Below are 26,070 nucleotides of genomic sequence, written 5' to 3' on the forward strand. Positions count from 1 at the left end.
CAAACGAGATTTTGGGGTTAAGCGTGTCTGAAATGACCCGTTTAAGTGTTGTAAACAGCTGCTGAGTGATAACTTCACATGATATTGATCTTGCCCAGTTATGTTGGCTTTTTTTAAGTTTTATTTATTTATTTATTTTTTCTATTTTTTAATTTTTCTCTCCATTTAGTTTTATCCATATTTCATTTTGTTATGAGGAAAGGAAAGAAAGAAAAAAGAAAAAATATATATATACAAATTATATATATCCTCCTGGGAACCGACTTAAAAAAAGATTCTTCCAATTACTTTTTTGTGATTCACTTCCTAGTTTAGGGTTAAAATAAAATCTTAACAATTTAGGCTTGTTAAACTTTATTTTTATTGTCCACTGTATAGTGGACTACATGACTATTTCAGTGTGAAAATACAAAAACAAATGAACAGATTATGGCTATAGAGTGATATTAAACCAAGAATACATTAAAATGTATTAAAAAACAACACATGCCATATCACTGGAACGCCTAGGATGTCCTCTTTACAATACACCAGGGGTTGATGGAGTAGGTCAAAAGAGTGAGAGGATATGCATGTGGACAAAATGTCCACTACAGAGGACACATGTCAATGGGCTGGGTCTCAGGAGGATATAAGAAAAGAAAAAGAAAAAAAAAACTCCTCAACCGGCAGGTCATAGGCCATGCTGCCTCTACACCAACTGGGCTCCTCCTCCATCTCCTCTCTCCTCCCTCAAATGATTCTATGGATAGAAAAGGGCATAACATGTGTGCGTAAAGCCCCCTTCGTCTCTCCGCCTCATGCATCTCATTTATTAGAGATTACCGATCTGATATCAGTGTTTAATTAATAAACTGTAGGCCTCACTGTGTGGAAGTGACTTTTATGCTTAAGGCAACATCAGGTTTGACTTTAAACATTGCTTTCCTAACTTTGTAAAACAAAAGTGACCAATAAATACATAAATCTGAATTTACTTAAAGCTGCAGTGGGTAGAAATGGAGCAAATAAGATTTTTAAAAGTTTATAAAACGGTCACTATATCCTGACAGTAGTGCATGAGACAGGTAATCTGAAAAAAAAATCATGTGTCTCTGTCTCCTCTGGTGTGCTCCAAATGACATCTGCAAGATTTCCCAGACCGGAGGAAAACAACCAATCAGAGCCGAGCTGGAGCCTGCCATCTCTGAGCAGCTGTCAATCACTCGGGAACTCCTATAAACGGTCAAACTAGGCAGCTCTGATCAAATATGAATCAATATTCTGTTACTGTAATGTCTATTTCTCGCCTCAAATGTTTCCAGAAACACCTTGTAGTGTACTGTTTAGCTATAAAATGAGAAATTTTGTGATCTGGCACCCATGTTGAGATAAATTGAGGAAATACCAAGCACCGCCCACCCGCACAGCCATTAGGACCGCTCTCTCTGAACTGACCTATGATTGGCCAAAGTCTCCCATCACAGGCTAGATTTTCTAAAGCCTGAAAACAGTAGTAACGCCATGAAGTTAAAATACTCCATTACAAGTAAATGGCTTGCATTCCAAATTTTTACCAAAGTAAAAGTGCAGTAGTAACAAAATAAAAGTGCTAATTTTGCAGAATTGTCACTTTCAGAATGTTATATTGTTATATTAATTGTATTATTGTAGGCTATTGTTATGAACCTCAAAGCAACTAACTACAGCTGTAAAATAAACGTAGTGGAGTACGGAGCACAATGTTTCCCCTCTGAAGCAGAAGTACAAAGTAGCATAACATGGACATGCTTAAAGCTGCAGTCAGTAACTTTGAGCAAAAATGATTAGAAAAGTTGTTTTTTTATAAATTGTCACTATAACCTGACAGTAGTGCTTGAGACAGGTAATCTGATAAAAAAAAAAACATGTTCCTCTGTGTCCTCCAGTGCTACCAATGGATTTTTCAAGATTTCACAGTGCCAAAGGAAAGCAACCAATCAGAGCCGAGCTGTCACACGAAACGTTTGAACTCCGATCAAATGGTCAATCTAGTCACCGCTGATAAAATAGGAATCAATATTCTGTGTGTGCCCAGAGACTGCTTGCCTCTGATTGGTTGTTTTTTGTTTTGTTTTTGTATCTCCTCTGGACTACTGCAAATCTCTTTATTCTGACATAGGCCAGAAGTCACTTGCTTGCCTTCAGTCCATCCAAAATGCTGCTGCTGCTGGGATTTTAACTAAATATAGTATAAAACTAATTATTATTAAGATACTTATTATCAAGTTTAATATTCAATTATTGTCATCCATTTTGCCTTATTATAATCATGTCTTACTCACTTGACCGTGCACTCCATCAAGGGTATATTAAAATATATAATAATATGTTAGGGAAGTTCATAGTAGCATAAAGATAGGGGCTTCAATATATGACATACATTAGATGATCAAGTACAGGATTTAATTCTTTTTTAGGTAAATTGATGGCAATATAAGAACTGTAAATATAGATGTGAGAACAAAAACATACATATCTGTTGTGTTTGGAGCAAACAATGTAAAAATCTGTTGTGTTAGACAGGCAGCCTACGCCCTCTTTCCTTGGCTATAACTGGTTCCATAAACACAGCGTGGCTCTCGTCCCCCACAGCTGGCCTCTCTGCAGCCCGGTGGGGGCAAAGGAAGTGAGTAAAACTCATCAGGAAGAGCTAAGACGCTCCACACATATTACCACCTGCACCACAGCTGTCTCTGTGAAATATAAACCCACGCACCAGGAGTTTACTTTTCTTTAACTTTTTCAGCTCATTCACAAACTGATATATGTCTTTAATATTTATCTTAATTTTTGTTTTGCATATTTGAATTCCTGTTTTATTGCCTTGCTCCTTCTTATTCATTATATATGCATGTTTGTCTTCCATCATTTGAAATGAAATGTCTCATGCCCATATGTTAACTGTGTCCGATCAGACTTGAAGCTGTTGTTGGCTCATACTCACGTTGTTCCCTCCTATCTAGATCCCTGCTTGTGTCGTACGAACTCTCAGACACGTCACTTTGGACAAAAGTGTCTGAAATGTAGAATATGTTGCTGTTCCACATTTACTAATTAATTTAATGTACTATAACAAAATACAGATACATGTAAATACTTTCCCTAAATCAAAAAAGACAGTGCCTGTTGTACAGTTATACAACTGAAACATTGAGTCAAATGCACTCAGTAAGGCTGATATTCTGGCCAGGGGTATTTGTTGCATGCAGTGGTGGAATGTAACTAAGTACATTTACTCAATAAACCTACATGAGTGCAATTTTGACATATTTGTACTTTACTTGAGTATTTCTATTTTATGCTACTTTATAGTTCTCCTCCACAACATTTTGGAATCCAATATTGTACATTTTACTTGGCTACATATATTTGGTAATTTTACAATTACTTTGAAAATCCAGATTATTAATACAAAATCTAAATCAAATAATAAATCATGATACTATTATAAATTGATTCAACCTGGCAGAATATAAGAAATATAAAAATTAGCCAACTTTTACCAGCTGCAACATAGGTGATTATACATAATGTATCACTATTTATAATATATATATAATTATTCTGAAATGGGCCACTGGTGCTTGGTACTTTAAGCATATTTTGATGCTAACACTTGTGTATCTTTACCTAAGTAAACTTTTGAATGCAGGAGTTTTACTTGTAGCCTAACAGAGTATTTTTACACTGTAGTATTGCTACTTTTACTTAAGCAAAGTACTTTTTCCACCTCTGGTTGTCACCCAGCCCCTTCTCTCCTCTTATTTCCTGCTATACCTCTCAACTCTCTGCTCAACATCTTCTGTCAAATAAATGCAAATACAGCCAAAGAATGCTTAAAAAGAAGCTGCAGTGTTAATTGGACATGAGTCTGCATCTATATTCAGAAAGACATCATACAGAGTATAGGCTACAGTATGAAAACACACCACTAGATAGCAGCAAACCCTCATGTGAAGAAGGAGCATTTCATACAGACTGTGACTCACAGTTCTTCATCAAACCACGTGGGGGCATCTCTCTCCAACAATCTCTGGGAAGACCCACCTATAGTAGTGATGATGTTGAGATGTGATAGAAAATTCCCTGTGATTAATAAGGCTGCAATTTCTTTCATAAAGTGCTTCCAAAACACAGCTACACACGTGTTTTTATAAGTCTGAGAGAGGGAAATAACAGAGAAGGAGAGACTTGGACTAATCAATAGGTCTAGGTATGAAACTTGAAGCATGAAACATGAACCATATCATTAATCTGCATCTATCAGTTGAGTACAGGGCTCTCTGTAACAAGAAACCCTGCAGTTAGAGAGAGAAATGTAACTTAATACCATTTCTTGTGTTTCCTGGTTGCCTCAACGATGTTATTTTGTTTGAGGGTGAGAGAATGAGAGCCCTTTGCCCTCGTAGTTTCCACACAGAAAACCTGTAATTATTCACAGGCTCAGGATTTCTGACAGAAGATGCAAAAGGTTTCATATTGCACCCAGTGCCACAGTGAACACCAGAGACGGTTGAGCTGTTCAGGAGGTCTCCCAATATATCTTTGTGCCTGCATGGCTCAGCACTGAACCATATTGATCTCGGGGTGATTTTTCTTTTCCCTGAGGGCTGTTGAGAAACGGCTACTGTGGACACTCTGCAAGTCTGCAAGAGAGAAAAATCTACGGGTTAATTGATTTTCAGAAAAAATGCATCGTAAATAGACAAACACAAGTAGGTTTGTCTTGGTCAGAGGGAGATTCAGGTCATTCTTGGGTAGTAAAACAGCACTTTTTCACTGGAAATTGTAGAAAAGTGAAGGTCAATTATAATATATACTGTATATATATACTATAAATACTTTATTGAAATTGGTAAGATTTATTGATTATGTCCACATGATGTTTGTAACCTCCAATTTATCATATTTAAACTGATATAGGTGCATAGTGAGAACTCTAATCGTCCAAAATATTAACAATTGTAATACAGTAGAATGAGAGAAAAACACTCTGTAAAGCTAAATAGCATAAATATAATAATTACGTTTATGTATACAGTACTTATCAAAATCAACAAAGTGTTTTTCACAAAACAAATAATGTAAAAAACAACAACAAGAAACATCAAGTAAACAGTGAAACACTTAGGTTGCAAGAAAAAAGAAGTAATAAAGTATCACACACACATACACAAATATATAAATTCACACACACTCACATATATATATATATATATATACAGTATATGTAGGCTACTGTATATAGCCTTTATAATATATAGAGATAGACTTGTCACAGTAGGAAAAGCACATCACTGACAATTCATTCCTTTGATTTAATTCCACTTGTGGTTATCCTACTGTGAAATGTCATATTTTCTTGTGTTAAAAAGGCCTATGAGTCAAAAAAACAAAAGTAGAGAAATAGGTGAAAGCTGTGATGAAACAACCTCACCCACAACTTCCTGTCATGTCTTGAGAAATCTCTTGAGAAAGATTGATGGTTCATACCTGGGGTTTAGCATCAGTTTCACTTCCCTACATTGTGCATTCCTGGTCATTGACTGTAGCGTCTGGAGACAGATCTCCGGTTGACAGAAGACAGCAGCGTGAGGCTAAATATGTCACTGAGCTGGTCTGAGGAGTGCCACATATACTGCGAGGCTCCTTTAGATGCTCCTTTGTTGAGATACTATATCCCTGAGAAAGAGCAAACTATTGTTTGCAAACCACCCACTCACCTATCATCCCTCCACCTAACTTAATTTAGAAAACTGGGAATTATAGAGAAAAGTTTAAATTACATGAAGATCACTGTTTGTGGTGATATATCATTATTTCCGATTGATGATAATAGTGGAGGTATGTACTTCAGCACAACACAGAGCAGGCTTTGTCACAGCACAAAGCATTTATTATATCCCCATCGTGGCAGAGAGGGGAAACTCTCTTCCTGCTTATCTCAGACAAGGGAAGGCGCTTTATAATCACCAGGATGTCTGGATGTGAGACTACAGAAGCCCATGCTCAAGACGCTACACTAATCACATCTGTCTCACTGCTTCTCTCACTGGCTCCATTAGAGTTTTCACTTCAGCTGAATTTATCTCTGCCACAACAACACTGTGCTGAAGACATTTCTGGCACGTCACTAATAAAATCACTGTAACAAAAGCAGTTTGTAACCCAAAATATACTGAGTCACTTTTCAGAAAGGATATTGTTTGGTTGTGATCTCTTTCTATCATGATGACAAAATCTAGAAGCACAGAGTTCAAACTGGATTGCTGTTAATGGAAAAATGGAAATTATAAAATCAAGCCTGTTTTGTACAGAACAAGACACAACTAAACCACTAATTACAATTTCAACTCATTAATGGGAAAATCTGACTTGTAGCTATTTTGGAGGTCATTTGTGAACGGGTTTACATACTATTTCCTAATTGTATTTCTGATAATGAGATTATTCAATGATTATGCCAAATCTGAAAACAATTATTTGAGTATTATTAGTTTACATAGAGTGTATTTGTCTATTATAGTGACTTGTGCAGAAATTTAAGTAATTCCAAAGGGTTTACTTTCTTTTTCTTGGCACTGTATACTTGCACTCAATTATTTTGCCTAGTGCAACATGCTGCACAAGTTCATACTGTTCACACTGTGTCTTTGCATACCCCTTACTGTTTATTTTATATATTCTATTTAATCTAGGCCAGGGGTAGGCAACCTTTACTATCAAAAGAGCCATTTTAGGCCAAAAAAAAAATAAATCTGTCTGGAGCCGCAAAACATTTGAGCATTGTGATGAAGGTAACACAGTTTATAGTCTAAGTATATAGTATATAAGTCTAATGCAGTGAGGGCCAAAGTGCAAATGTACTATAGTATTAGGGCCACATTGAGAGAAAAAACATCTGAGATTTCCAGAATAGAGTAGTTACATTAGGAGAATAAAGTCATAACTTAACGAGAAAAAAAGTCGTAATATTACGAGAATAAAATCAGAACTTTACGAGAAACAAAGAAAATAACCAGTAAAATTACTACTTTATATTATTATGACTTTATTATCATAATACTTTGACTTTGTTTCTCGTAAACCTATGACTTTATTCTCATAATATTATGACTTCATTCTCGAAATCTCAGATTATTTTTTTTCCCCTCAATGTGGCCCTAATACTCCGTCGTACCATAGACCTACAACAATGATGAATACAAATTAAAATGTAAACAATAAACAGTTATTCATTTCCTTTTTTAAAAATCCCCAGGGAGCCACTGGAGAGGAGCTGAAGAGCCCCATGTGGCTCCGGAGCCGCAGGTTGCTGACCCCTGGCCTTGGCTATACTGGGGTGCTTTGCTGTTTAGGATTTTCTCTTCCCAGTATGGTCGGCTTGCTCTCTTTTTATGTATCTAAATCTTTCCTCTGTAACTGAAAACATTCATTAAAATATGTGCCACCACCACCAACAGTGCTGTAATACTTATTTTACTCAGATTGGCTAGTATTTTGAGAGTTTTCGCCCTGTTTGTCCCTCGTCTCCTCCTGTAGTAGCTGGGCTGGTTGCCTGGAGACGGCGGAAGCGTTGAGGAGCAGCGATGGAGAAGTATGAGAAGATCAAAGTGGTGGGGAGAGGAGCTTTCGGGTAAACTATGAGTCTATTTACACTCCCTAGCTGTTCTGTGTTACACACATCTGTCATTCACACTGTATGCGAGTAAATACGGTGTAGAACAAAGCTGCTAACTCCGTTTTACCCCTAAAATGTAACGGGATCCATCAAATGTCTAGCAAAGTACAGAAATGTTATTAAAGAGGCACACTGAAGCTGTGTGAGTTATCTTAATGCCCCTCTGGGTCTGATTTATAAACATACTTTGTATGTTTTGTCAATTACAGTTTGTGTGGCTTTTCTATGCAAATGTTTTTGTTTGTTTGTTTACATTTTTAGCAAGGCTAGCTGTAAGTTAATGTTGGTTAAGTTGCATTCATCTAAGCTATCTAAACTATTACTGCATTCACATCAGTTGGTCATCATCACAAGACACATTTGTTAAAGATAGTTGCCTAAGTTGCTGGAAAAGTTACATCAAAGGACAAAGGAGGACGGTCTGCAGGACAGATAATAATGCACTATATTCACTTTTTTAATAGTCCTGTATCACAGCTGTTATCCTGCACTATATTCAGTTTTAACAGTTTTCTTCATCTCCTTGTATTTTTATATCTGGTATATTGTTTTTGTAGTTTGCACTACTAACTTTTTTACTGCCTTTTTACTAACATGTTTTGCACTATGGAACTGTGATGCTGGAAAATTGAATTTATCTCGGGATCAATAAAGTTACTATCTATCTTACTATCTATCTATCTATCTATCTATCTATCTATCTATCTTACTATCTATCTATCTATCTATCTATCTTACTATCTATCTATCTATCTATCTATCTATCTATCTATCTATCTATCTATCTATCTATCTATCAAACAATATGTACTGTAGCCCAACTAAAATTGGACTATACTACTTTTAGTAGAATTCTTTGCTGCTCATTTTCCAATGTATTTAAATCTACTAAATATTATTAAATTATTAAATATTCAGCAGGGGTGGCGAGTCATAAAGTATATTCACTCAGTTCCTATTGTAGAACTTGTTAAAGTGATACTTTACTTGAGTATTCCCACTTTGTCAGATCATATAAGTGTTTGTGTGTATGTTGTCTGAAACGTATGTTTGTTTTATGTTTTTTATGTTTATTTATTTTGCACAAATTAAGACACAAACATAGAAAATAATACACATTGCAGGAAGAGGCAAAAACAAACAAACACTGGCCTTATTTTAAGCCTCCACCTAAACAGTGTTAAAATGTCACAATATTATGGAGAACACAAGGTTGATATACAGAGATAATACGACTATATAATAGTGATGACAAACAATTAGAACAAGATATGTATAGAATAATAACAACAATAACAATAACACTGTATTGCTGCTGTCTTGGCTAGCGCTCCCTTGGAAAAGTTATTTTTCTATCACAATGGATCTTAAATATAAAGATTAAATAATAAAAATAAAAAACATTTCAGAAGGTAATTTTGTACTTTCTACACACCTAAATTTATATGAAGTTATACCAGTTACTTTGTATATTCAACTTTTACACTAAACACTCATAAGGTACACTCATAACATAGCTTATGAGTTTTAATTAGCTTATTTGACAGACCCCCCCCCATGATATTATTTACCCTTTTTAATGTGGACCACAAAACCAGCAGTGTATGGAATTGTTTTGTTACACACAACATTAAAATACAGTGCAGTAGTTCCTAATGCATTTGAAGTTTTTAAAGCATTTTAGTGTAAGTAGGTATACATGAGTAAAGGACACAAGTGCTTTTACACCAGCGATTCATTGTCATACTCAACTTTTCTTTACAGAGTTCTTTTCCTCAAATCATACAGGATACTTGTGTCAAAAACAACTGTCACACCAGATCTAAACTACCAATGACCATCCTACTATATTGTTTATGAAACAAAATATACATCTAATTTCTCTTTATCTCCCTCCCCTGTCAGGATCGTTCACCTGTGCCGCAGGCGCGGCGACGGGGCCTTTGTCATCCTGAAGGAGATCCCAGTGGAGCAGATGTCACGAGACGAACGCCTGGCGGCTCAGAACGAGTGTCAGGTCCTGAAACTGCTCAACCATCCAAATATCATCGAGTACTATGAGAACTTCCTGGAAGACAAGGCCCTCATGATAGCTATGGAGTATGCACCAGGTAAGCTTACTGTAATATCTCATTACACCACCCCCTTTTGTTCATTGTCTAACGGTGCACTTTTCCCATGGTTTAGTGCTGTAGGGCTCCATACCTTTTCTCTTTTCCCATGTCAACATCTAGTATCAGTCTGTGTGGTGGTGTTTTGAGGTGATCAGGTAACTTTTCTGTTATATTAAAAGGTGTAATGTAAAAAAGGTAGATCGCCATTCAGTTGTCCAAAATTCTGCAATAAGACCCAGAGCCAGTGTTCAGCCTGATGAGGCGCCTTTAGCTGTTCTGACCAAACCTTCGCTGTCAGGCTCCTAAAGGTCTGGATAATCTTTCTAAATTACAATTTTCATCCTTGTGGTCTGTCGAGTTTTTTGATTTGCAGGTGGAACCTCCACAGCTTAAGACCCAGACACACCACCCGACATCAACGAACTAGCGGCAACGAAGGCCGACCGTTACGTCGCCTCACATCGCCTTTGTCTTGGCTGACAAGTTGCACTCAAACACACTGCAAAGACTACAGCCGCCGACCAGTTAGCACGTACGTTTTGCGCCTGCGTGAGAGGAAATAACTCTCCACACCAGCAGGTGGCGGTAGTCTGTATTCGTCATTCAAAAAGGGAAACCGGAAGACCGAGGACTTCGGATGTACAAGCCGTTGTCACGATACGTACATGAAACAAAGCAGCGTTTGTTGACCATTTTCACAACACTCTCGCTCACCACTTTTCGTCATTCCAGATAGCCATGTCGCTGTGAAAATATCCGTGTATTGGAATGATCAGATGAGATGAAGATGAAAAATGAGAAGAGCCTTCTATGTTTTTCCTCTTGACTTTACTCGTCGTCTTGATTTCCTCACTTCCGTTTCTCTTCTCGTGCACTGATTCATATAAACTGAACAGCCAATCAGAGTGATTTCTCTTACCATTGGGCTCCTCCGCAGATTCAACATGCTGAATCGGCCAAAAAATCTTTGACACGGGCCGACTAGAGCCGACGATGCGAGGCACACCAAAAAAATTAGGCCGACGGACGCTCACAGACGACCCTAAACCGGCCAACAGCCGACCGTCGGCTTGGTGTGTCAGGGCCTTTAAGTATATTATTTGTCATTATCATGCCATGTTGTTATCATCGTCCTACTATTATTATAGTAATTAAGTTTTGTTTAGGTAAGTCTTAGATTTATTGGGTCATCCTTTACAGTTTTGTAGTTGTCTGTGATTTAAAGTCCTCTTTATTACCTCAGAATCTCAACTAAACTAAAATTAATTAAAGTTTAGCAGGAAACAAAACAACATTTTGTGTTTCATGCCTGGCTTTGTTGAAATGTTTTAATAAGGTCTTGATTATTAGCTTAGGATCATATGAGGAGCCCTGCTTGTTTATAGCAGATACAAAGATGAATATGTATTTACATTAGATGTTTATTTTATGCATTCCCATTCCCTTTTTTGTTAACAATAACATTTGCAACACCCGCTGTGTTCTTAAAGCCTGTTAAACCCATTGCTCATTGGCTTTGTTATCATCATCTCACTGCTGTTCACTCAACCCAGTAACTTGATTGATTTCTAAGTTGTTATGGTTTTAAAGAACAGATGTCATCTTTATTGTTTATCCTCTAATCGTAACGTTTTCTTCACGCAGGTGGAACCTTGGCCGATTACATCCAGAAGCGCTGTAACTCTCTGCTGGACGAGGACACCATCCTCCACTTCTTTGTGCAGATCTTACTGGCCCTGTACCACGTCCACAACAAACTGATCTTGCACAGAGACCTCAAGACGCAGAACATTCTTCTGGACAAGCACCAGATGATCGTCAAAGTCGGTGACTTTGGCATCTCCAAAATTCTCGTCAGCAAAAGCAAAGCTTACACCGTAGGTTGATTGGTGGTTTGGTTTGGAACTGTGATTACTTCAGCAACCTACATACCCTGATATGTTGAATCCTAACATGTACTAGCACAAATCAATGCCTCCTTCTTTTGTCTCTGCAGGTGGTCGGGACACCGTGCTACATCTCCCCAGAGCTGTGTGAGGGAAAGCCGTATAACCAGAAGAGTGACATCTGGGCTTTGGGCTGTGTGCTCTATGAGCTAGCGAGCCTTAAGAGAGCCTTCGAGGCTGCTGTAGGAAAAGCCTTTTCTTTACAAGAACCCCTTGCTTACATGGATGTAGTGATTCAAATAGTACTACATTTGTGTTAGATCTTGAAGTATCATCACTACCAATTCCAAAGTGGGGTACTAATGTGAAAAAAACACTCTTTATTTTTGCTTTCAGAATCTACCTGCCCTCGTTCTGAAGATCATGAGCGGAACATTCGCTCCTATTTCCGACCGGTACAGCCCAGAACTCCGACAGCTCATCCTCCACATGCTCAATCTGGATCCGTCCAAACGCCCTCAGCTCAATGAAATAATGGCTCTTCCCGTATGCATCAGGCCGCTGCTTAATCTCTACACTGATATCGGCAATGTCAAAATGCGCAGGTACTGCTTTAATGCACGACTAATGACCAGACAGATGTTTTAACGCATCTGAGATTAAGATTTCCTATATGTGGTGTAACGAGTTCTTTCTTTTTCTGTGTTCCAGGATTGAGAAACCACTGTCTACAGTGCAAACTGGTCCACATGGTAGACAAGGAGGGAGAGTCCCTACCAACCGGTCCAGAGGTCAGGCACATAACACCATTATTTGATACTAGCTGCACCAGGTTGATCACTGTACTTTAATTACACATTTGATTGTTATTTCTACGGGCTCAAACAGACGGATCAGTCGGTTTAGGATCAGGGAAGGTGCATTCCCTCCCGCTGTCCGCGGTGTACACGTGGGGAAGTGGAATCTCAGCGCCTCTCCGCCTGCCGATGCTCAACACTGAGGTGCTTCAAGTGTCTCTGGGCCGCACTCAGAGGATGGGGGTGACCAAGTCTGGCCGTCTGATTACGTGGGAGGTCTGTGTATTTTTTTACTTGTTTACAATGCTGCTTTCAGAATTCATAATTCAGTCATGCAATATAAAGGAAAAATCCTCCCTGACCCACTATCAAGGAACAGCTGTGATCTACTCTGCACCCAGTTGGGCGTTTTTACCACTAGCTAGTTCAGATGTTGTTTTTCAGCTATCAAATATATCACTGGTACAAATCTGGTTTTGGTGTCAGCCCCTCAGAGAGCTTCTTAGCAGACTCAATGACCACATTAGAGCAGAAAGTACACCAGTTCTACAACAACAGCTGCTTCAGTGCAAACAGCCACCACCTATTTGCTGAAAACAACATGTTTTGGATTGGATTGGATTTCTGGAGAGTTAAATGAGGCTGACTGGGGAATATTAATAATAAAATAACTGCTGGAAGACGTTGGACATTACAAATTGATGGTTTTTAATGGTGTATCAGAGGGTGGATTCTTCCTTTAAAGGATAACTTCGGTATTTTTCAACTGGGACCCTATTTTTCCATGTTTTTGTGTCTAATGGGGACAACACTTTTTGACATTGGTCCAGTATTGAGGGAGAACGCTGCAACCACAACTGCAGCCGCAAAGCAAGCTGTAATGTAATCATTTGGAGCAACCTGGTACTGTCAGTTTACGTCCACTAAAAGTGCTTGTTTTTGCCACTGACAGGCTCAGATTGTTATTATAAATGTCTATTGTTTGTCTCGCTCGGAGAAGTCTCGTTCTTAAATCTTGCATCTTAAATCTTGGATCGCATCCACATTGTTGAAATATATTCAATATATTCAACCATGACATTGAAAATCTTGTAGATAACACTAAGCTACACTTTCTGTACTCCCAACACAAAAAACTCTGACAACACCGGTGTCTCGTGGCACTCCTCTCTCCACTTTCACTCACGTTTCCAACGTTGTCTATTCCGACAAAAGTCACATGACACAATGACAAACGGAAAGCGAAAGGTAAGAAAAACGTTTAATTTCTCCGTAGGGTCCTTTCCATAATGTTGTCAGACACTTATAATAAATGTAAAATGTGCAAATGATTACATTACAGCTTGTTTAGCGGTTGCCGGTTGCAGCGTTCTCCCTCAATACTAGACCAATTTCGAAAAATGTGGACCACATTAATTACTTAGACAGAAAAACATGGGGTCCAGGATGAAAAATATATATCCCTTAACATTTGTAGTTGCTTATGTTTTCCAGGAAACAGTTCCATTCTGACTGCTTTGCCTTCATTAAGACTAATAATCATTTATTGTCACAGGCTCCATCGGTGGGATCTGGTGAGGCCAGTCTGCCCGGTGTGGTGGAGCAGATGCAGCCTCAGTTCATTTCACGTTTCCTTGAGGGTCAGTCCGGAGTCACCATCAAGTCTGTGGCCTGTGGCGATCTATTTACCACCTGCATGACAGGTTGGTGGGCCGTTTATAACCATCTAAGACATCACACACATGCCCAGTCAGTTAAGCAGGGAGCTCTGCTGAAGGAAATCTATGTTTATTCTCTGTTTTCTGCCCTCATATGCTGCACCACATGGCTGTACAACACTGAGTCAGCATTTGCATATGAAAGTGTGGATACAGTCAGCTGTTTTTCCAGACTTCATCAGATAGCATTTGGTAGTAGTTTTTCTTGAGCTCGAAATGTGGTGCTCCGTTACTCAGTGTGCTTCAGGAGGCTGTTTTGTCAGTCCTCCGGTATTGCGAAGCAGATAACACAGGATTAAAGACCCGTCCTCTCAGCTCAGTCGCCTCTCTTTCATCACTTTTCACTGTAGTGACACAGATTAGCGTTTCCTAGATGAGGATTAGGAGCATTGTGTTGGTCTACATAAGAATACACCTACACTCATCAACTAATAGTGTCATTAATCCCTTCTTTTTATTTTCAATTTGCAGACAGGGGTATTATCATGACGTTTGGAAGCGGGAGCAACGGCTGCCTGGGACACGGTAACTTCAATGATGTAACACAGGTACGTGTCCACCATTCAAAGGAAAATCTACTTGTATTAAATCAATGTACAGTCAGTCGCCAGTTTATTAGATACACCTTACTGAAACTAATGCAGTCTACTACTACAACAGTCCTGCAATAAGTTCTACTGGTATTTATAATATTTTGTTCACCTTATTTTATATCAATTAGGCTAAATATTACTCTCAGTATAATGCAATACATTTAAACAGCACGACAAACTCTATCCTCCAAAATGATCATAAAGTTGATTCAGCTCCTCTCTAACTTTTGTTTATAACCTTCATGAAGGTAGGACTTTGCAGGACTGTTATATTACAGTGAGTAGCATGTATTCTAAATTTCTCCACTATGTAAACAGATCTAGTTTTTCACATGCTGTCTTGTACATTCCCTGTCAGAATATGCAAGGAAACGTCCTAAATTATGACAAACATGCCTTTAAATATAGACTATATATAAGAAGTGGATGTAGTCACCGTGACGTCAGTCATTGGTTTGTGGATTGCCGTATTGAAACCTCGAGTTCGGCATTTTAGCTGTCGCCCTTTTGGTTTTTGGCCTTCGCAATCTTGTTTTTTTGCAACCAGAAGTGAACGAGAGGGTGGAGCTAAGTACAACCGAACACTGAATAAGACATTTTTAGGCTACTGGAAATGTTATAAATAATTGTTATGAATTAAAAACACACTGTGAAAGGGTTAAAGTTGTAAGCGCAACAGGTAACAACAGCTGTCAGTGTGTCAGTGTGCTGACTTGACTATGACTTGCCCCAAACTGCATGTGATTATCATAAAGTGGGCATGTCTGTAAAGGGGAGACTCGTGGGTACCCATAGAACCCATTTTCATTCACATATCTTGAGGTCAGCGGTCAAGTGACCCCTTTGAAAATGGCCATGCCAGTTTTTTATTAGTTATTTAGCCTCCTTCGCTAGTATGCTTGTATGGCATGGTTGGATTCCTTAGGTTTTTCTAGTTTCATGTGATACCAGTATATTAACTCTAGCTTTAAAACTGAACCCGTTTTAACCTCAAAATCGCAAGATGTGTTAATGCGTTAAAGAAATTAGTGAGGCAGACAGGAAACAAAAAGGGAGAGAGAGTAATGTGACATGCAATGCTTGATTCGAACCAGGGATGTGTCAGTCATGTTGTTTACCTATTAAAAACTGTGACAACCAGGACGCCACGTCCCTACAGATCTGTAATTAAAACATTACAATGATGACGCTTCTTTTTTCTCTCTCTCTGTTTTTGTGCTCAGCCCAAGATAGTCGAGGCACTCCTCGGCTACGAGCTGGTTCAGGTGTCATGCGGTGCTTCCCACGTACTCGCTGTGACCAATGAAAGAGAAGTATTTGCCTGGGGAAGAGGAGACAATGGTACGTAGTAAATGGACCGGTTGTTTTCCAATCTATCTTAGTATTCATCTCTTGGTGTTTGTTTGCTTGTGACTCATTTATGACTGCAGCATTTCAGCACACAGCTTGATTGTCGGGTCTCTTTCCTCTGTCTGGAAGGTCGCCTCGGGCAAGGCACCCAAGACACCCACAACTCTCCACAGCAGGTGTGTTTACCTGTGGAATTTGAGGCCCAGAGGGTGGTGTGTGGAGTCGACTGCTCCATGATTATCAGCACACAGTGCAGCATTGTGGCATGTGGAAGCAACAGGTGATTACTCTACGTGTTCCCACCCAAAACCATGGCCATTAGTCTCAATAAACATGAGCTAATGATCAGTGGTGAACCCTCTCATTGTACATTTAATGAGATGACATAGTCACTGAATGTATATGTACTGTATATATATAAACTTGTTTGTTTACATGTGGTAATGATACTGTAGATGGAAATGATGCACAGAGATCATTTCCTGGTGCACAACCTGTGAGACGGCATTCTCCTGAAATGACAAACACTTTTCTGTAACTGTTAATCTGTCTCTCTCAGAGAGGTTTGGGACAGGATGTAGAGCTATGTAGGAGTGGTACCGTAAACAGTGTTCATTTTTGGTCTCAGTAGAAGCAGCATTGTTCAGATACTTGCGACTCAGCAGTTACCTGCAGCAGATGAGGAAACAGGAAGAAAAAATATTAAAGGGTTTGTGATAAATATACATTGTATATCAATGGAGTGGTATAAAAGTAGAGCTGCAACGATTCATCGATTAGTTGCCATTATTATTTTTTAAGAAAAAAAAAGTCTAAATTCTCTGATTCCAGCTTCTTAAATGTGAATATTTTCTGGTTTCTTTACTCCTTTATGTCAGTAAACTGAATATCTTTGAGTTCTGGACAAAACAAGACATTTGAGGATGTCATCTTGGGCTTTGGGAAACACTGATCACCATTTTCACCATTTTATAGACCAAACAACGAATCAATTATTTGAGAAAATAATCAACAGATTAATCAACGATGAAAATAATCGTTAGTTGCAGCCCTATTTAAAAAAAAAATAATAAATGCAGTCTTCTCTATTCCTTGTTGTATTCAGATTCAACAAGCTCGGGCTGGATAAGATAACAGCTGGAGAGGAACCGAATCCCTCCAATCAGGTGGAAGAGGTCCATTCTTACACTCCTGTCCAATCAGCCCCGCTCAACAGTGAGAAGATTGTTCACATTGACATTGGGACAGCCCATTCTGTTGCTGTTACAGGTAATGTATTGCCATTATTAATCTATCAAATCACATTTTTGAATCAGACCTGATTGAAATGATTCATCTCTGAGTTATTGCCTTCATAATGATATGAAATAAGTGAAGGTCCCTGTTTCATCAAACTTTTGCTGCACCAGATTGAGTAAAACACTACATGGAGAGATCACTTCTAACATGTTCAACTTCTTCAGTAAAGCTAAAGTGCTGAAGCTAAACTAATATGAGAAAAGTAGAAGTTCAATCTTTTTTTTTTTTTACAACACCTTTGGCATAAAATGAGGCTGCAAATAATCAAACATTTATTGAGTCAAAGTCTTAATACTGATGTTGATTTTCCAGAGAGGGGTCAGTGTTTTACCTTTGGCAGCAACCAGCATGGTCAGATGGGCTGTAGTTCCCGTCGTAGCAGCCGTGCTCCCTACCCGGTGCCCGGGCTGCAGGGCATCACCATGGCTGCCTGTGGAGACGCTTTCACCCTGGCTATCGGATCTGGTGAGTAGAAGTGTATGTGATGTTTTTGACCGTCTTGTTTTTTTAAAGGCCTTGCACACCTCCACAAGTTGAAGGCTGGGGTATATGTGAGGTCACTGGACTAGTTGAACTAATAAGAATGATACTGGTGATACATTTGTCCCGCCATACCAGGTGCAACACAGCTAACGGGAGAGTCAGAGAGATATGATAATGATAATAATAATAATAATAAATAACACATTTTAGCACTTTTCAAAACAGCAGTAGCAATAGTACACATCATGAAAATATATACAATTTGTGAAACGGAAGCAGATACTCAAAAATAAAAGCAATATAACAAACAAAACAGAATTAAAAAAACAAATAAAACCATAACCAAAAGATACTGCAAGCAACAAATTTATAAAAATGCCAGCCTATGTGGGTTTTTAAAAGTTTTTTAAAATGTGGTAGAGACTCAGCTGACCTGACAGTGAGGGTGAGGCAATTCCATAGTGTTGGAGCTAAAACAGTAAAAGCACGGCCCTACTTTGTTCTTAGCCTGGACCGTGGGATATTTAATAGCAATTGGTCACAAGATCTGAGTAATCTTGGTGCTGAGTATTGGATTATAAATTCAGAAATATAAGAGGGAGCCATGCCATGGAGGGCTTTGAATTTGATCAGGAGGATCTTGAACTGAATTCTGAAGCATACAGGAAGCCGATGTAAGTGGGCCAGAATGGGGTAATAAGCTCTCTTTGTTTAGTGTTAACAATATCAATCAAGCACATCGACCTGAGACTGAAATCTGCCTGTCGAAATGTATTGGTGTGACCAAAATCAGGGGGGAGAAGAAATATTGTGGGCAGGGTTGTAAGTTTTCTTGTCACTGCACAGTGATGCTGCTGCATGCTGGGACTGATTTGAAACTCTTCTTGTTGGTGGATTGAAGAAAAACCCTGACGTCTGAAACAGTCTTTAGTTAAAAGTGTTTCACGGGAGCCATGTTGTCTGGCAATTATACCTGAAGGCAGAAAATAATAAGCACACACGTCCGTTTTTAAAAAAAAACAATGATGAATTTTATGGTTTTGCATTAAAGCGGCGTCTGTTCTGCATCTGACATGAGATTGCAGAGTCTCCAACAAGCACAAAGGAGGCCTTTTTAAGACGCACTCTTGATTTTCCCTCATTGTTAATCCCTCACATAACATTAAAAGTTGTTTAGAGATATTTATGAGTAGGAGTTGCACAAGCAAAACACAACAGGGTTCATCTCAGCTCTGAGCTGAGACAATATTGCTCCTCAGATATCTGTGGTTCAGCTGCTTTGAAGGAAAAGAGGAGGAGGATTTTAAACAGTCCCTGTGAGCAACTATGTGACCACACAACGGTAGTGTAACTCTAACTCCAAAACAGAGCTGATTAAATGTTCACTGTGATGGATTTTGTTACTCAAACAAGTTTCAAATTTCTGGAAGTTTATTTTCATGTCAAACTGAAATGAACTGAAAGTTTAACAGTTACATGGAACATATGGTACGGTTTGGAAAAACGGTTAGCGGTAATGTAAACTATACAGGGTTTTTAGCTAATGAGCTAAACATACAAAACCATCGGTCTGCTTCTTTGAACATGTGGGTTAACAGATAGGTAACAGATGTGTGTGTGTGTGTTTGTGTGTGTGTGTAAGTGTGTTTTGAGGGTAAAATGGTAAAATGTCATATTGTGCCAGCGACTGGCTCCCCGGGGGAAAAGCCAGCAGTGCCTGTAGGTTTTCTTTGTTGAGGGAAGTCTTTGTTCAGCTTTGACTTCCTCCAGATAGAGTCATTATGAGCTGTCAGTTAAAGACGTGTGTGTGTGTGTAGAAACGGTGACCAGCTCCTTCTCCTCCTGCTCTCCACAGACGGCGAGGTGTACACCTGGGGAAAGGGGGCCCGCGGCCGCCTCGGAAGGAAAGAGGAGGATTCTGGGATACCCAAGGCGGTGCAGCTCGACGAGAGTCACCCGTTCACGGTGACATCGGTGGCTTGTTGTCATGGCAACACTCTGCTGGCAGTGAAACGTAATATTTCGCTTATTAGCCTTTGTTAACAAACACTGGGAGATGTTGGGATGGTGGTGAAATGTGAGTGAGAGAGTGCTAATCCCCAGATGAGAGACAGGCTGAACTTGAAACGAGCTTCTCTTGATAACGTCGACAGAGCTGCATGTTTATGAGGAATCATGAAAGGCCTCATTTGTAAGTTTGACTGGCTAAAGACATGATTATAGCTTTGTTTCATACAGTCATACTTAGACTTAGTATTTAGAGTCACAGGCGCACAAACTAGTTTCTTTTTTGCTACACTTGATCGAGAAACTTTCTATCTGCACGCCAAAAGTATTAATTCACTCCAGTTTTGCGTTGTGGTTATTGATTGCAGACTGAAATTAAAATTCTCTTACAGAGAGGAACAAAAAACAGCAATTTGCCCCTCTTTGTCTCAACAGTGCAAGGCCACAGATTCTAATGAAAACTGAAAAACAGTGCAGGTGGGATTAAATTGTCCCTCTACACTCCAAATTGAAAATAGCTGCAGATTTAGAGAAGATTAAACTGCATCACAATTTAATAAGTAACAGAGATGTTGGTAATCCTCGCTACAGGCTGCACGGCTGCTGTTTAAATGTTTCGTTGACCTGCACCATGTGACAAGGACATGGAGACCAATATGGACTAACACTCGTAGAGGTCATTAGCAGGGTCTGATACTGATCGGACCAGACCAGAAACTGATAAGCAATACTACACCTTATTAGAACAGTGTTGATATATCATGTACAGTAGGCCTATTTGTTTTTTACTAAGATGACGGGATCAAAAAGTGGTATATTAAACCAACAAACGCCTTCAATTTATTAAAGAATCAAACGCATACTGGAAAAAAAGAACACAATACAACACAATAGAAACCCAAAACAGTTTGATTCAAAGTCTACTATTTTACTTAACGAGTCTCGCTTTGTAGTCAGGGCTTATTTAAAGGCACAGTGTGTAACATTTCGGGGAATCTATCCGCAGAGATGGAATATAATATTCATAACTATGTTTCCATTAGTGTATAATCAGCTGAAACTAAGAATCGTGTTTTCGTTAGCTTAGAATGAGCATGTCCTCTTCACGTAGTCCGCCATGTTGCTCCGCCATGTTTCTATAGTAGCCCAGAATGGACAAACCAAATCCTGTCTCTAGAAAGAGACTTTCACATCTTAACATTACCTGAAGGCCACCGTAGTTCTCCGACACACTTGTGAAACTGCAGTAATGTGAGCTGCAGAGTGCAAAACCGTGGTACCGCCAGCCGCCGTCTGACTTCCGTTGCTCCTAAAGTAGTGTTATTTTGGCGTTACCATGGTTTTGCATTCGGCGGCTCACCTGACCACAGTCTGGGAAAGGGAGGAATTAGCGGAGGGGTATCCAGTTGGTTGCAATCTGCAACCACACCACTACAGACAACAGAAAGGAACACAAACGGAGCTGTTAAACAGTGTTGAGTGTCCATGTTTAACTGTACAGCCATGTAACTGGGAGGATCCTGTTTCATATTGGACGTAGAACATGTAGACGATCATGTATCGATATTTAATTAACTTAATAATCAGCCACTATTGGCCTGATTATTGGCAAATTGATTTATCGGTCTGCTGTGATTTGTACAAGATAAGTCATGTGTGGACGTTTAGGGCTGCAACTAACAATTATTTTCATTATTGATTAATCTGCTGAATAATTGTTTTGTCCAAAAGATGATGGCATCTTCAAATTCTTTGTTTTATCGGACCATCAGTCCAAAAGATATTCAGTGAACTATCTTATATGTTGAAGAAAAGCAGCAAATTCTCCTCCTTTTTGGCATTTTTTGCTGAAACAAGACTGGTAATTTTCAGCTCTTACTGAAGTTTTACCCTTGTCCCTTCCTCCCTTTTGTTCCAGCTTTGCTTGAGGAACCTGTCCCGAGATGATTCTGTCCTACAAACGACCCCACACCCACTCAGCGGTCGCCCTGAAGCCCGGCGGTGGCATCGAGGTGAAGCTTCCTCTGAATATAACTCCTCCCAGAGGCCCGTCTGTGCTGCAGTTGAAAGATTCCCTTTCACGTCGCAGCTGCGGCCTTACATTCACACTTGGTCTTCCTCTCAGTCTAGATTTTTTTTTTCTCTCTCTCTCTCTCTCTCTCTCTCCAGGAATGAATGTTTGTTTCATTCGCTGGTTTGATATCATTCAGCAGCAAAAGCACAGGAAAGGTCAAACCCAGTGTGTTGCAGCAGGTGTAGCTCTCAACAGGTTAGTTAAAGGAATGTTGTTGCTGAAGCTGGATTACAGGAAGTCATTATGTGGCGAGCTATTGTCCTCTCTCATGAGCAGAGTTAGCATAATAAAGGCCAGTAAAAGTCAAACTGGTTTGAGCTCTCTTAAGCCACTGCTCAATGAGTTGACACAATTCATAGAAAGGAAAAGAATGAAAACCACTTGAGTGTCATCAGTCCAATGACCCAAACACATTAATCTGGATCACATCGTCAGCGCTCACATTGTGCTTTATTGGATTAGTCCTCCAATACATATGTAAACCAAATAACGACGTGTTGTTCAGGGTTCAACTGAGCTATGTCTTCAAGACTTAATGATTGAGTCCGAAACAAGGGAACAAGGGAGTGCCCTAGTTCACTCGTTCACTCGTTCACTACCGCCTATATAATGGACACTCAGTATTCAGTCCAAAACAAGGGAGTGCCTTAGTTCACTCGTTCACTACCCCCTATACAATAGACACTCAGTAGTTTATTCTGCAGGTAGCCATAAATATGGACACGTATGAATCATCCACTTTTTTCTTCATCACTGACATCTATAAAATGTGTCAAATAGCATTGTGGGATTGTTAGCAGAAAGTAGTATATGAGATCAGATATGATAGAAATGTATTTATCAAGCAGTTGCAGTACAAAGAGTGCAAATGTAAAAATATTAATAAATAAATACAAAATATACGCAATGCCAAAAATATAAACACGGTTAACAGTAAGCATAAATGTCACATTGGGACAATTTGGACACTCACAGAAAATGGTGGACAGTAGATAAAGTGCATTATATAGTAAATAAGGAGTCATTTCAGACACAGGTTTGTACATTTTGGAAGATTCTGTGTTGTAACCCACTGAAATATGTATTATATATAGAATGAGCTGGTATATACATATATACTGTGTGAACTGTATTCATAGGATGACCTAATACTTTTGAGAAAAGAAAACTGCCAAAGCCAATGTTGTGAAAGAAGAACTCTATTTTACTTAAGTAAAAGTAGCAATACCACAGTGTATTAATACTCCATTACAAGCCCTGCATTCAATATCTTACTTAAGTAACTGTTGTACCGCAGTTCAATTTACATTTATAGATCATGGATTTTTAATGAAGGAGGAGTAGATGGCATTTCAAAGATTTTAACAAGATTTATTTTACAAGAACAACATTTTTTGTGGAAAGAACATATCAGATACAAATTATTATTCAAAGTAGAGTATTATGAGTAGAGTTTATATATACGTGTTAAAACATGTCTGGAGGGGATCTTTAATGTATTAGTTGATTATATTTTGTTTTAATCATCTGAAGTGTCCAAAAAAAAAAAAGTAAAGTACCCTAAAATGGAAATACTCAAGTAAAGTACCTCAAATTGCACTTAAGTACAGTATTTGAGTAAATGTAGTTAAAGCTTTTATTGTCACAAAAACAAACCACTAAAAGAAAGATAAATCCTCACAGGTGTGCGTTGGTTTCTGGATATCCAAAATGAAATTTTGAACAGCATAAAACATGCAACCTGTGACTAATCATGTGATGAGTCTTATATTTTATACGAGAAGATGGTTTCACAGTGAATAGTACTCAGTTAAAGGGGAACACCACCTAAATGAACAATTCCAATATGTTTTTTCCATGGCCTAGGAAAGTTCAATCAATATTTGTGAACATGAGCTCCTCTCTCTCAAAGCCAGAAACCAAAGAAGTAAGTCTCAAACTTATATAAAGTCTGGAGCTGCTCCATAGACAATGAATGAGACTGATTTTGTATATCCAAATGAGCTTTATTCTATTAATGTACCCTTATACTCAGATCATTCTCCTGGGTGCTCTCAGTGTCATCTACTGTATAACATCGTTCCCTATTCATTGTCTATGGAGCGCCTCCATATTTTCTACCCTGTGACATCACAAATTTGAGTTTTTAGCTCTCTAGTGTTTGGATTTGGGAGAGAGTTTACTAATATTTTTTGGACTGTCTTAGACAATAGGAATAACATGAATTTTGAAAATGGGCGTAATTCCCCTTCAAGGAAATGCAATGTTTCTTGTGGCTGCTAATGGATGTCTGGAAACAAAAATATTAAACATCCTTATCATGACTGGGAAGGCTGACTTTAAAATAAAACAAGTCATACATCACCAGCATAAAATTAATAACTAACCTACAGTATTATTATAGGATCTCTCAGTGACAGTTATTCTGCCTCCACAGTCCTCCTTACTCTCACATTAACCACCTTTGTTCATAATGTAATTTCCATACAGCTGTTATCATTTGGTATGATTATTATATATAAATTATATATAATATTACATTAAAGCTATATACTGTAGATTCATTTGATTTTTTTTCTGATAAGAAATCCACTATTTTTCAAAATTCATAGCGTTTTTGAAGTCATTAATCCTTATTTAAGAAGTGTTCACACCTTTTTTCTAAGGACGTGGATCGTCCACATTGTTGTCTTGTGTGATGATGTAATGATGATGTAATCCGGTGGCAATACAGCAGGTGAAAAGATGATCTAAATAATGTGCATGTGCCCTTTTATTTCTACTGTCACAAAATCATGTCCAGATTTTCATATGTTTTTTATTTTTATTATTTTTTTTAAGTGTAACAATGTAAGTTTTATTTTCTTTATCATGTTATAAAGGCAACATTTTAACATGAAATACAGTGAGAAATTCATGTTGTGTGTCTGCTCTACCACCAGAGGGCGTCTGTCACCTCTGACTGTGCTGTCTGTGTATTAGGTCAATTGGACATTAACAAAAATTATTTTACTTAAATATTAACAACAAAACCTTCTTCACCTCTGCCTTTTCCTAATTATATGTTTAATATTTCTTATATTATATTATAATATTTCTAGTTTTTGTTCACTTTATATAGGCTTATCTGACAAATAAATAGGCCAATAAATATTAAAACACTTGCATGGAAAACAAACATAAAAAAGCTGCTATTAAAGCTCCTATAAAGGGAGCTGATAATGTGGATAAAACGGTGTGAACAGAGTGTTTCAGCTCCTTGACTCCTCCTGCTGCTGCTGGAGGAGGAGGAGGAGGAGGAGGAGGAAGAGGAGGAGACTCGGTGCACCTAAACAGACGGAGGGGTTATTCATTGTGCTCAGTCTGTCACTACTGCATCCACCGAGGAGGAGGAGGAGGAGGAGAAGAAGAAGAAGAAGAGGGCCAACACATTAACAAAACGTGCACCACAGAGAGAGAGGCGCTTTCTGTGCTCATCTCTGCAGCGTTTCTCCATTGGACTGCTTGTCGGTGTGTCTCTCTTTTGTTACCGGGAGGCTGCACCGGACGAGGAAGAACCGGGGGAGTGCTCGTCCTCCGTCGGAAGAAGGGACGTGATATGAACCCTCATCGGCTTTAGACAGCAGTGCAGCTAAATAGCCCCGTTTCCAGGGAGGTGGTGGAGGAGGAGAAGGAGGAGGGTTAACAGAGGAGGAATCAAGAGAGGACATTTATACCTTTTTTTTTTTTTTATTTTTTTTTTTTTTTAATAAACCTTGCAGCAGCTTTGTGAAGGCCGAGATAAAAAAAAAAAAAAATCCTCCCCACGGAACCTGTAGCAGCGATGCCCGGGTTTGATTACAAGTTTCTGGAGAAGCCAAAGAGACGCTTCCAGTGTCCGCTCTGCAGCAAGGCGATGCGGGAGCCGGTCCAAGTGTCTACCTGTGGACATCGGTTCTGTGACACCTGTCTGCAAGAATTCCTCAGGTACTGTCTGTGTGTGTGTGTTTGTTTGTTTGACAGACAGACAGAGAGAGATCCAACCTCTCTGCAGGAGGCGATACTGGA

General features: G+C 38.8%; 2 protein-coding genes across 3 annotated transcripts in view; both read left to right on the forward strand.

Moving 5' to 3' along the window:
* The first annotated feature begins 7,554 nt into the window (after positions 1-7,554).
* Positions 7,555-23,590, forward strand: nek8 (NIMA-related kinase 8). Of its 2 annotated transcripts, XR_005207575.1 has the most exons (16): positions 7,555-7,657; positions 9,608-9,813; positions 11,461-11,693; positions 11,813-11,944; positions 12,099-12,307; positions 12,414-12,493; positions 12,591-12,775; positions 14,055-14,202; positions 14,689-14,765; positions 16,034-16,151; positions 16,290-16,440; positions 17,266-17,429; positions 17,772-17,924; positions 19,798-19,956; positions 21,868-21,961; positions 22,119-23,590. XR_005207575.1 is itself a non-coding variant. In XM_037775092.1 (15 exons), exons 1-15 carry the CDS (start codon positions 7,611-7,613, stop codon positions 21,894-21,896), a joined length of 2,091 nt encoding a protein of 696 aa, XP_037631020.1. In that variant the 5' UTR covers positions 7,555-7,610; the 3' UTR covers positions 21,897-23,590. The 2 variants fall into 2 exon arrangements, 1 of the variants encoding a protein (XP_037631020.1); XM_037775092.1 differs by having other exon boundaries at positions 21,868-23,590.
* A 1,737-nt stretch (positions 23,591-25,327) lies between these two features.
* Positions 25,328-26,070, forward strand: part of traf4a (tnf receptor-associated factor 4a) — a 45,036-nt gene continuing 44,293 nt past the window's right edge. Inside the window, exon 1 of the mRNA XM_037776251.1 lies at positions 25,328-25,989. Coding sequence (XP_037632179.1) covers positions 25,847-25,989 — 143 coding nt within the window. The 5' untranslated portion in view covers positions 25,328-25,846. The remainder of the gene's footprint in view (positions 25,990-26,070) is intronic.

Source organism: Sebastes umbrosus, chromosome 7 (genome assembly GCF_015220745.1).
Source record: "Sebastes umbrosus isolate fSebUmb1 chromosome 7, fSebUmb1.pri, whole genome shotgun sequence".
In the NCBI taxonomy this organism is placed as follows: domain Eukaryota; kingdom Metazoa; phylum Chordata; class Actinopteri; order Perciformes; family Sebastidae; genus Sebastes; species Sebastes umbrosus.

What these genes read in the sequence shown, in the direction of transcription:
- nek8 (XM_037775092.1), top strand. Translation starts at nt 7,611, where the DNA reads ATGGAGAAGTATGAGAAGATCAAAGTGGTGGGGAGAGGAGCTTTCGG. An exon ending in AGCTATGGAGTATGCACCAG is followed by an intron (nt 9,814 to 11,460) that starts GTAAGCTTACTG and finishes TTCTTCACGCAG; the next exon opens with GTGGAACCTTGGCCGATTAC. An exon ending in CCCTACCAACCGGTCCAGAG is followed by an intron (nt 12,494 to 12,590) that starts GTCAGGCACATA and finishes GGGCTCAAACAG; the next exon opens with ACGGATCAGTCGGTTTAGGA.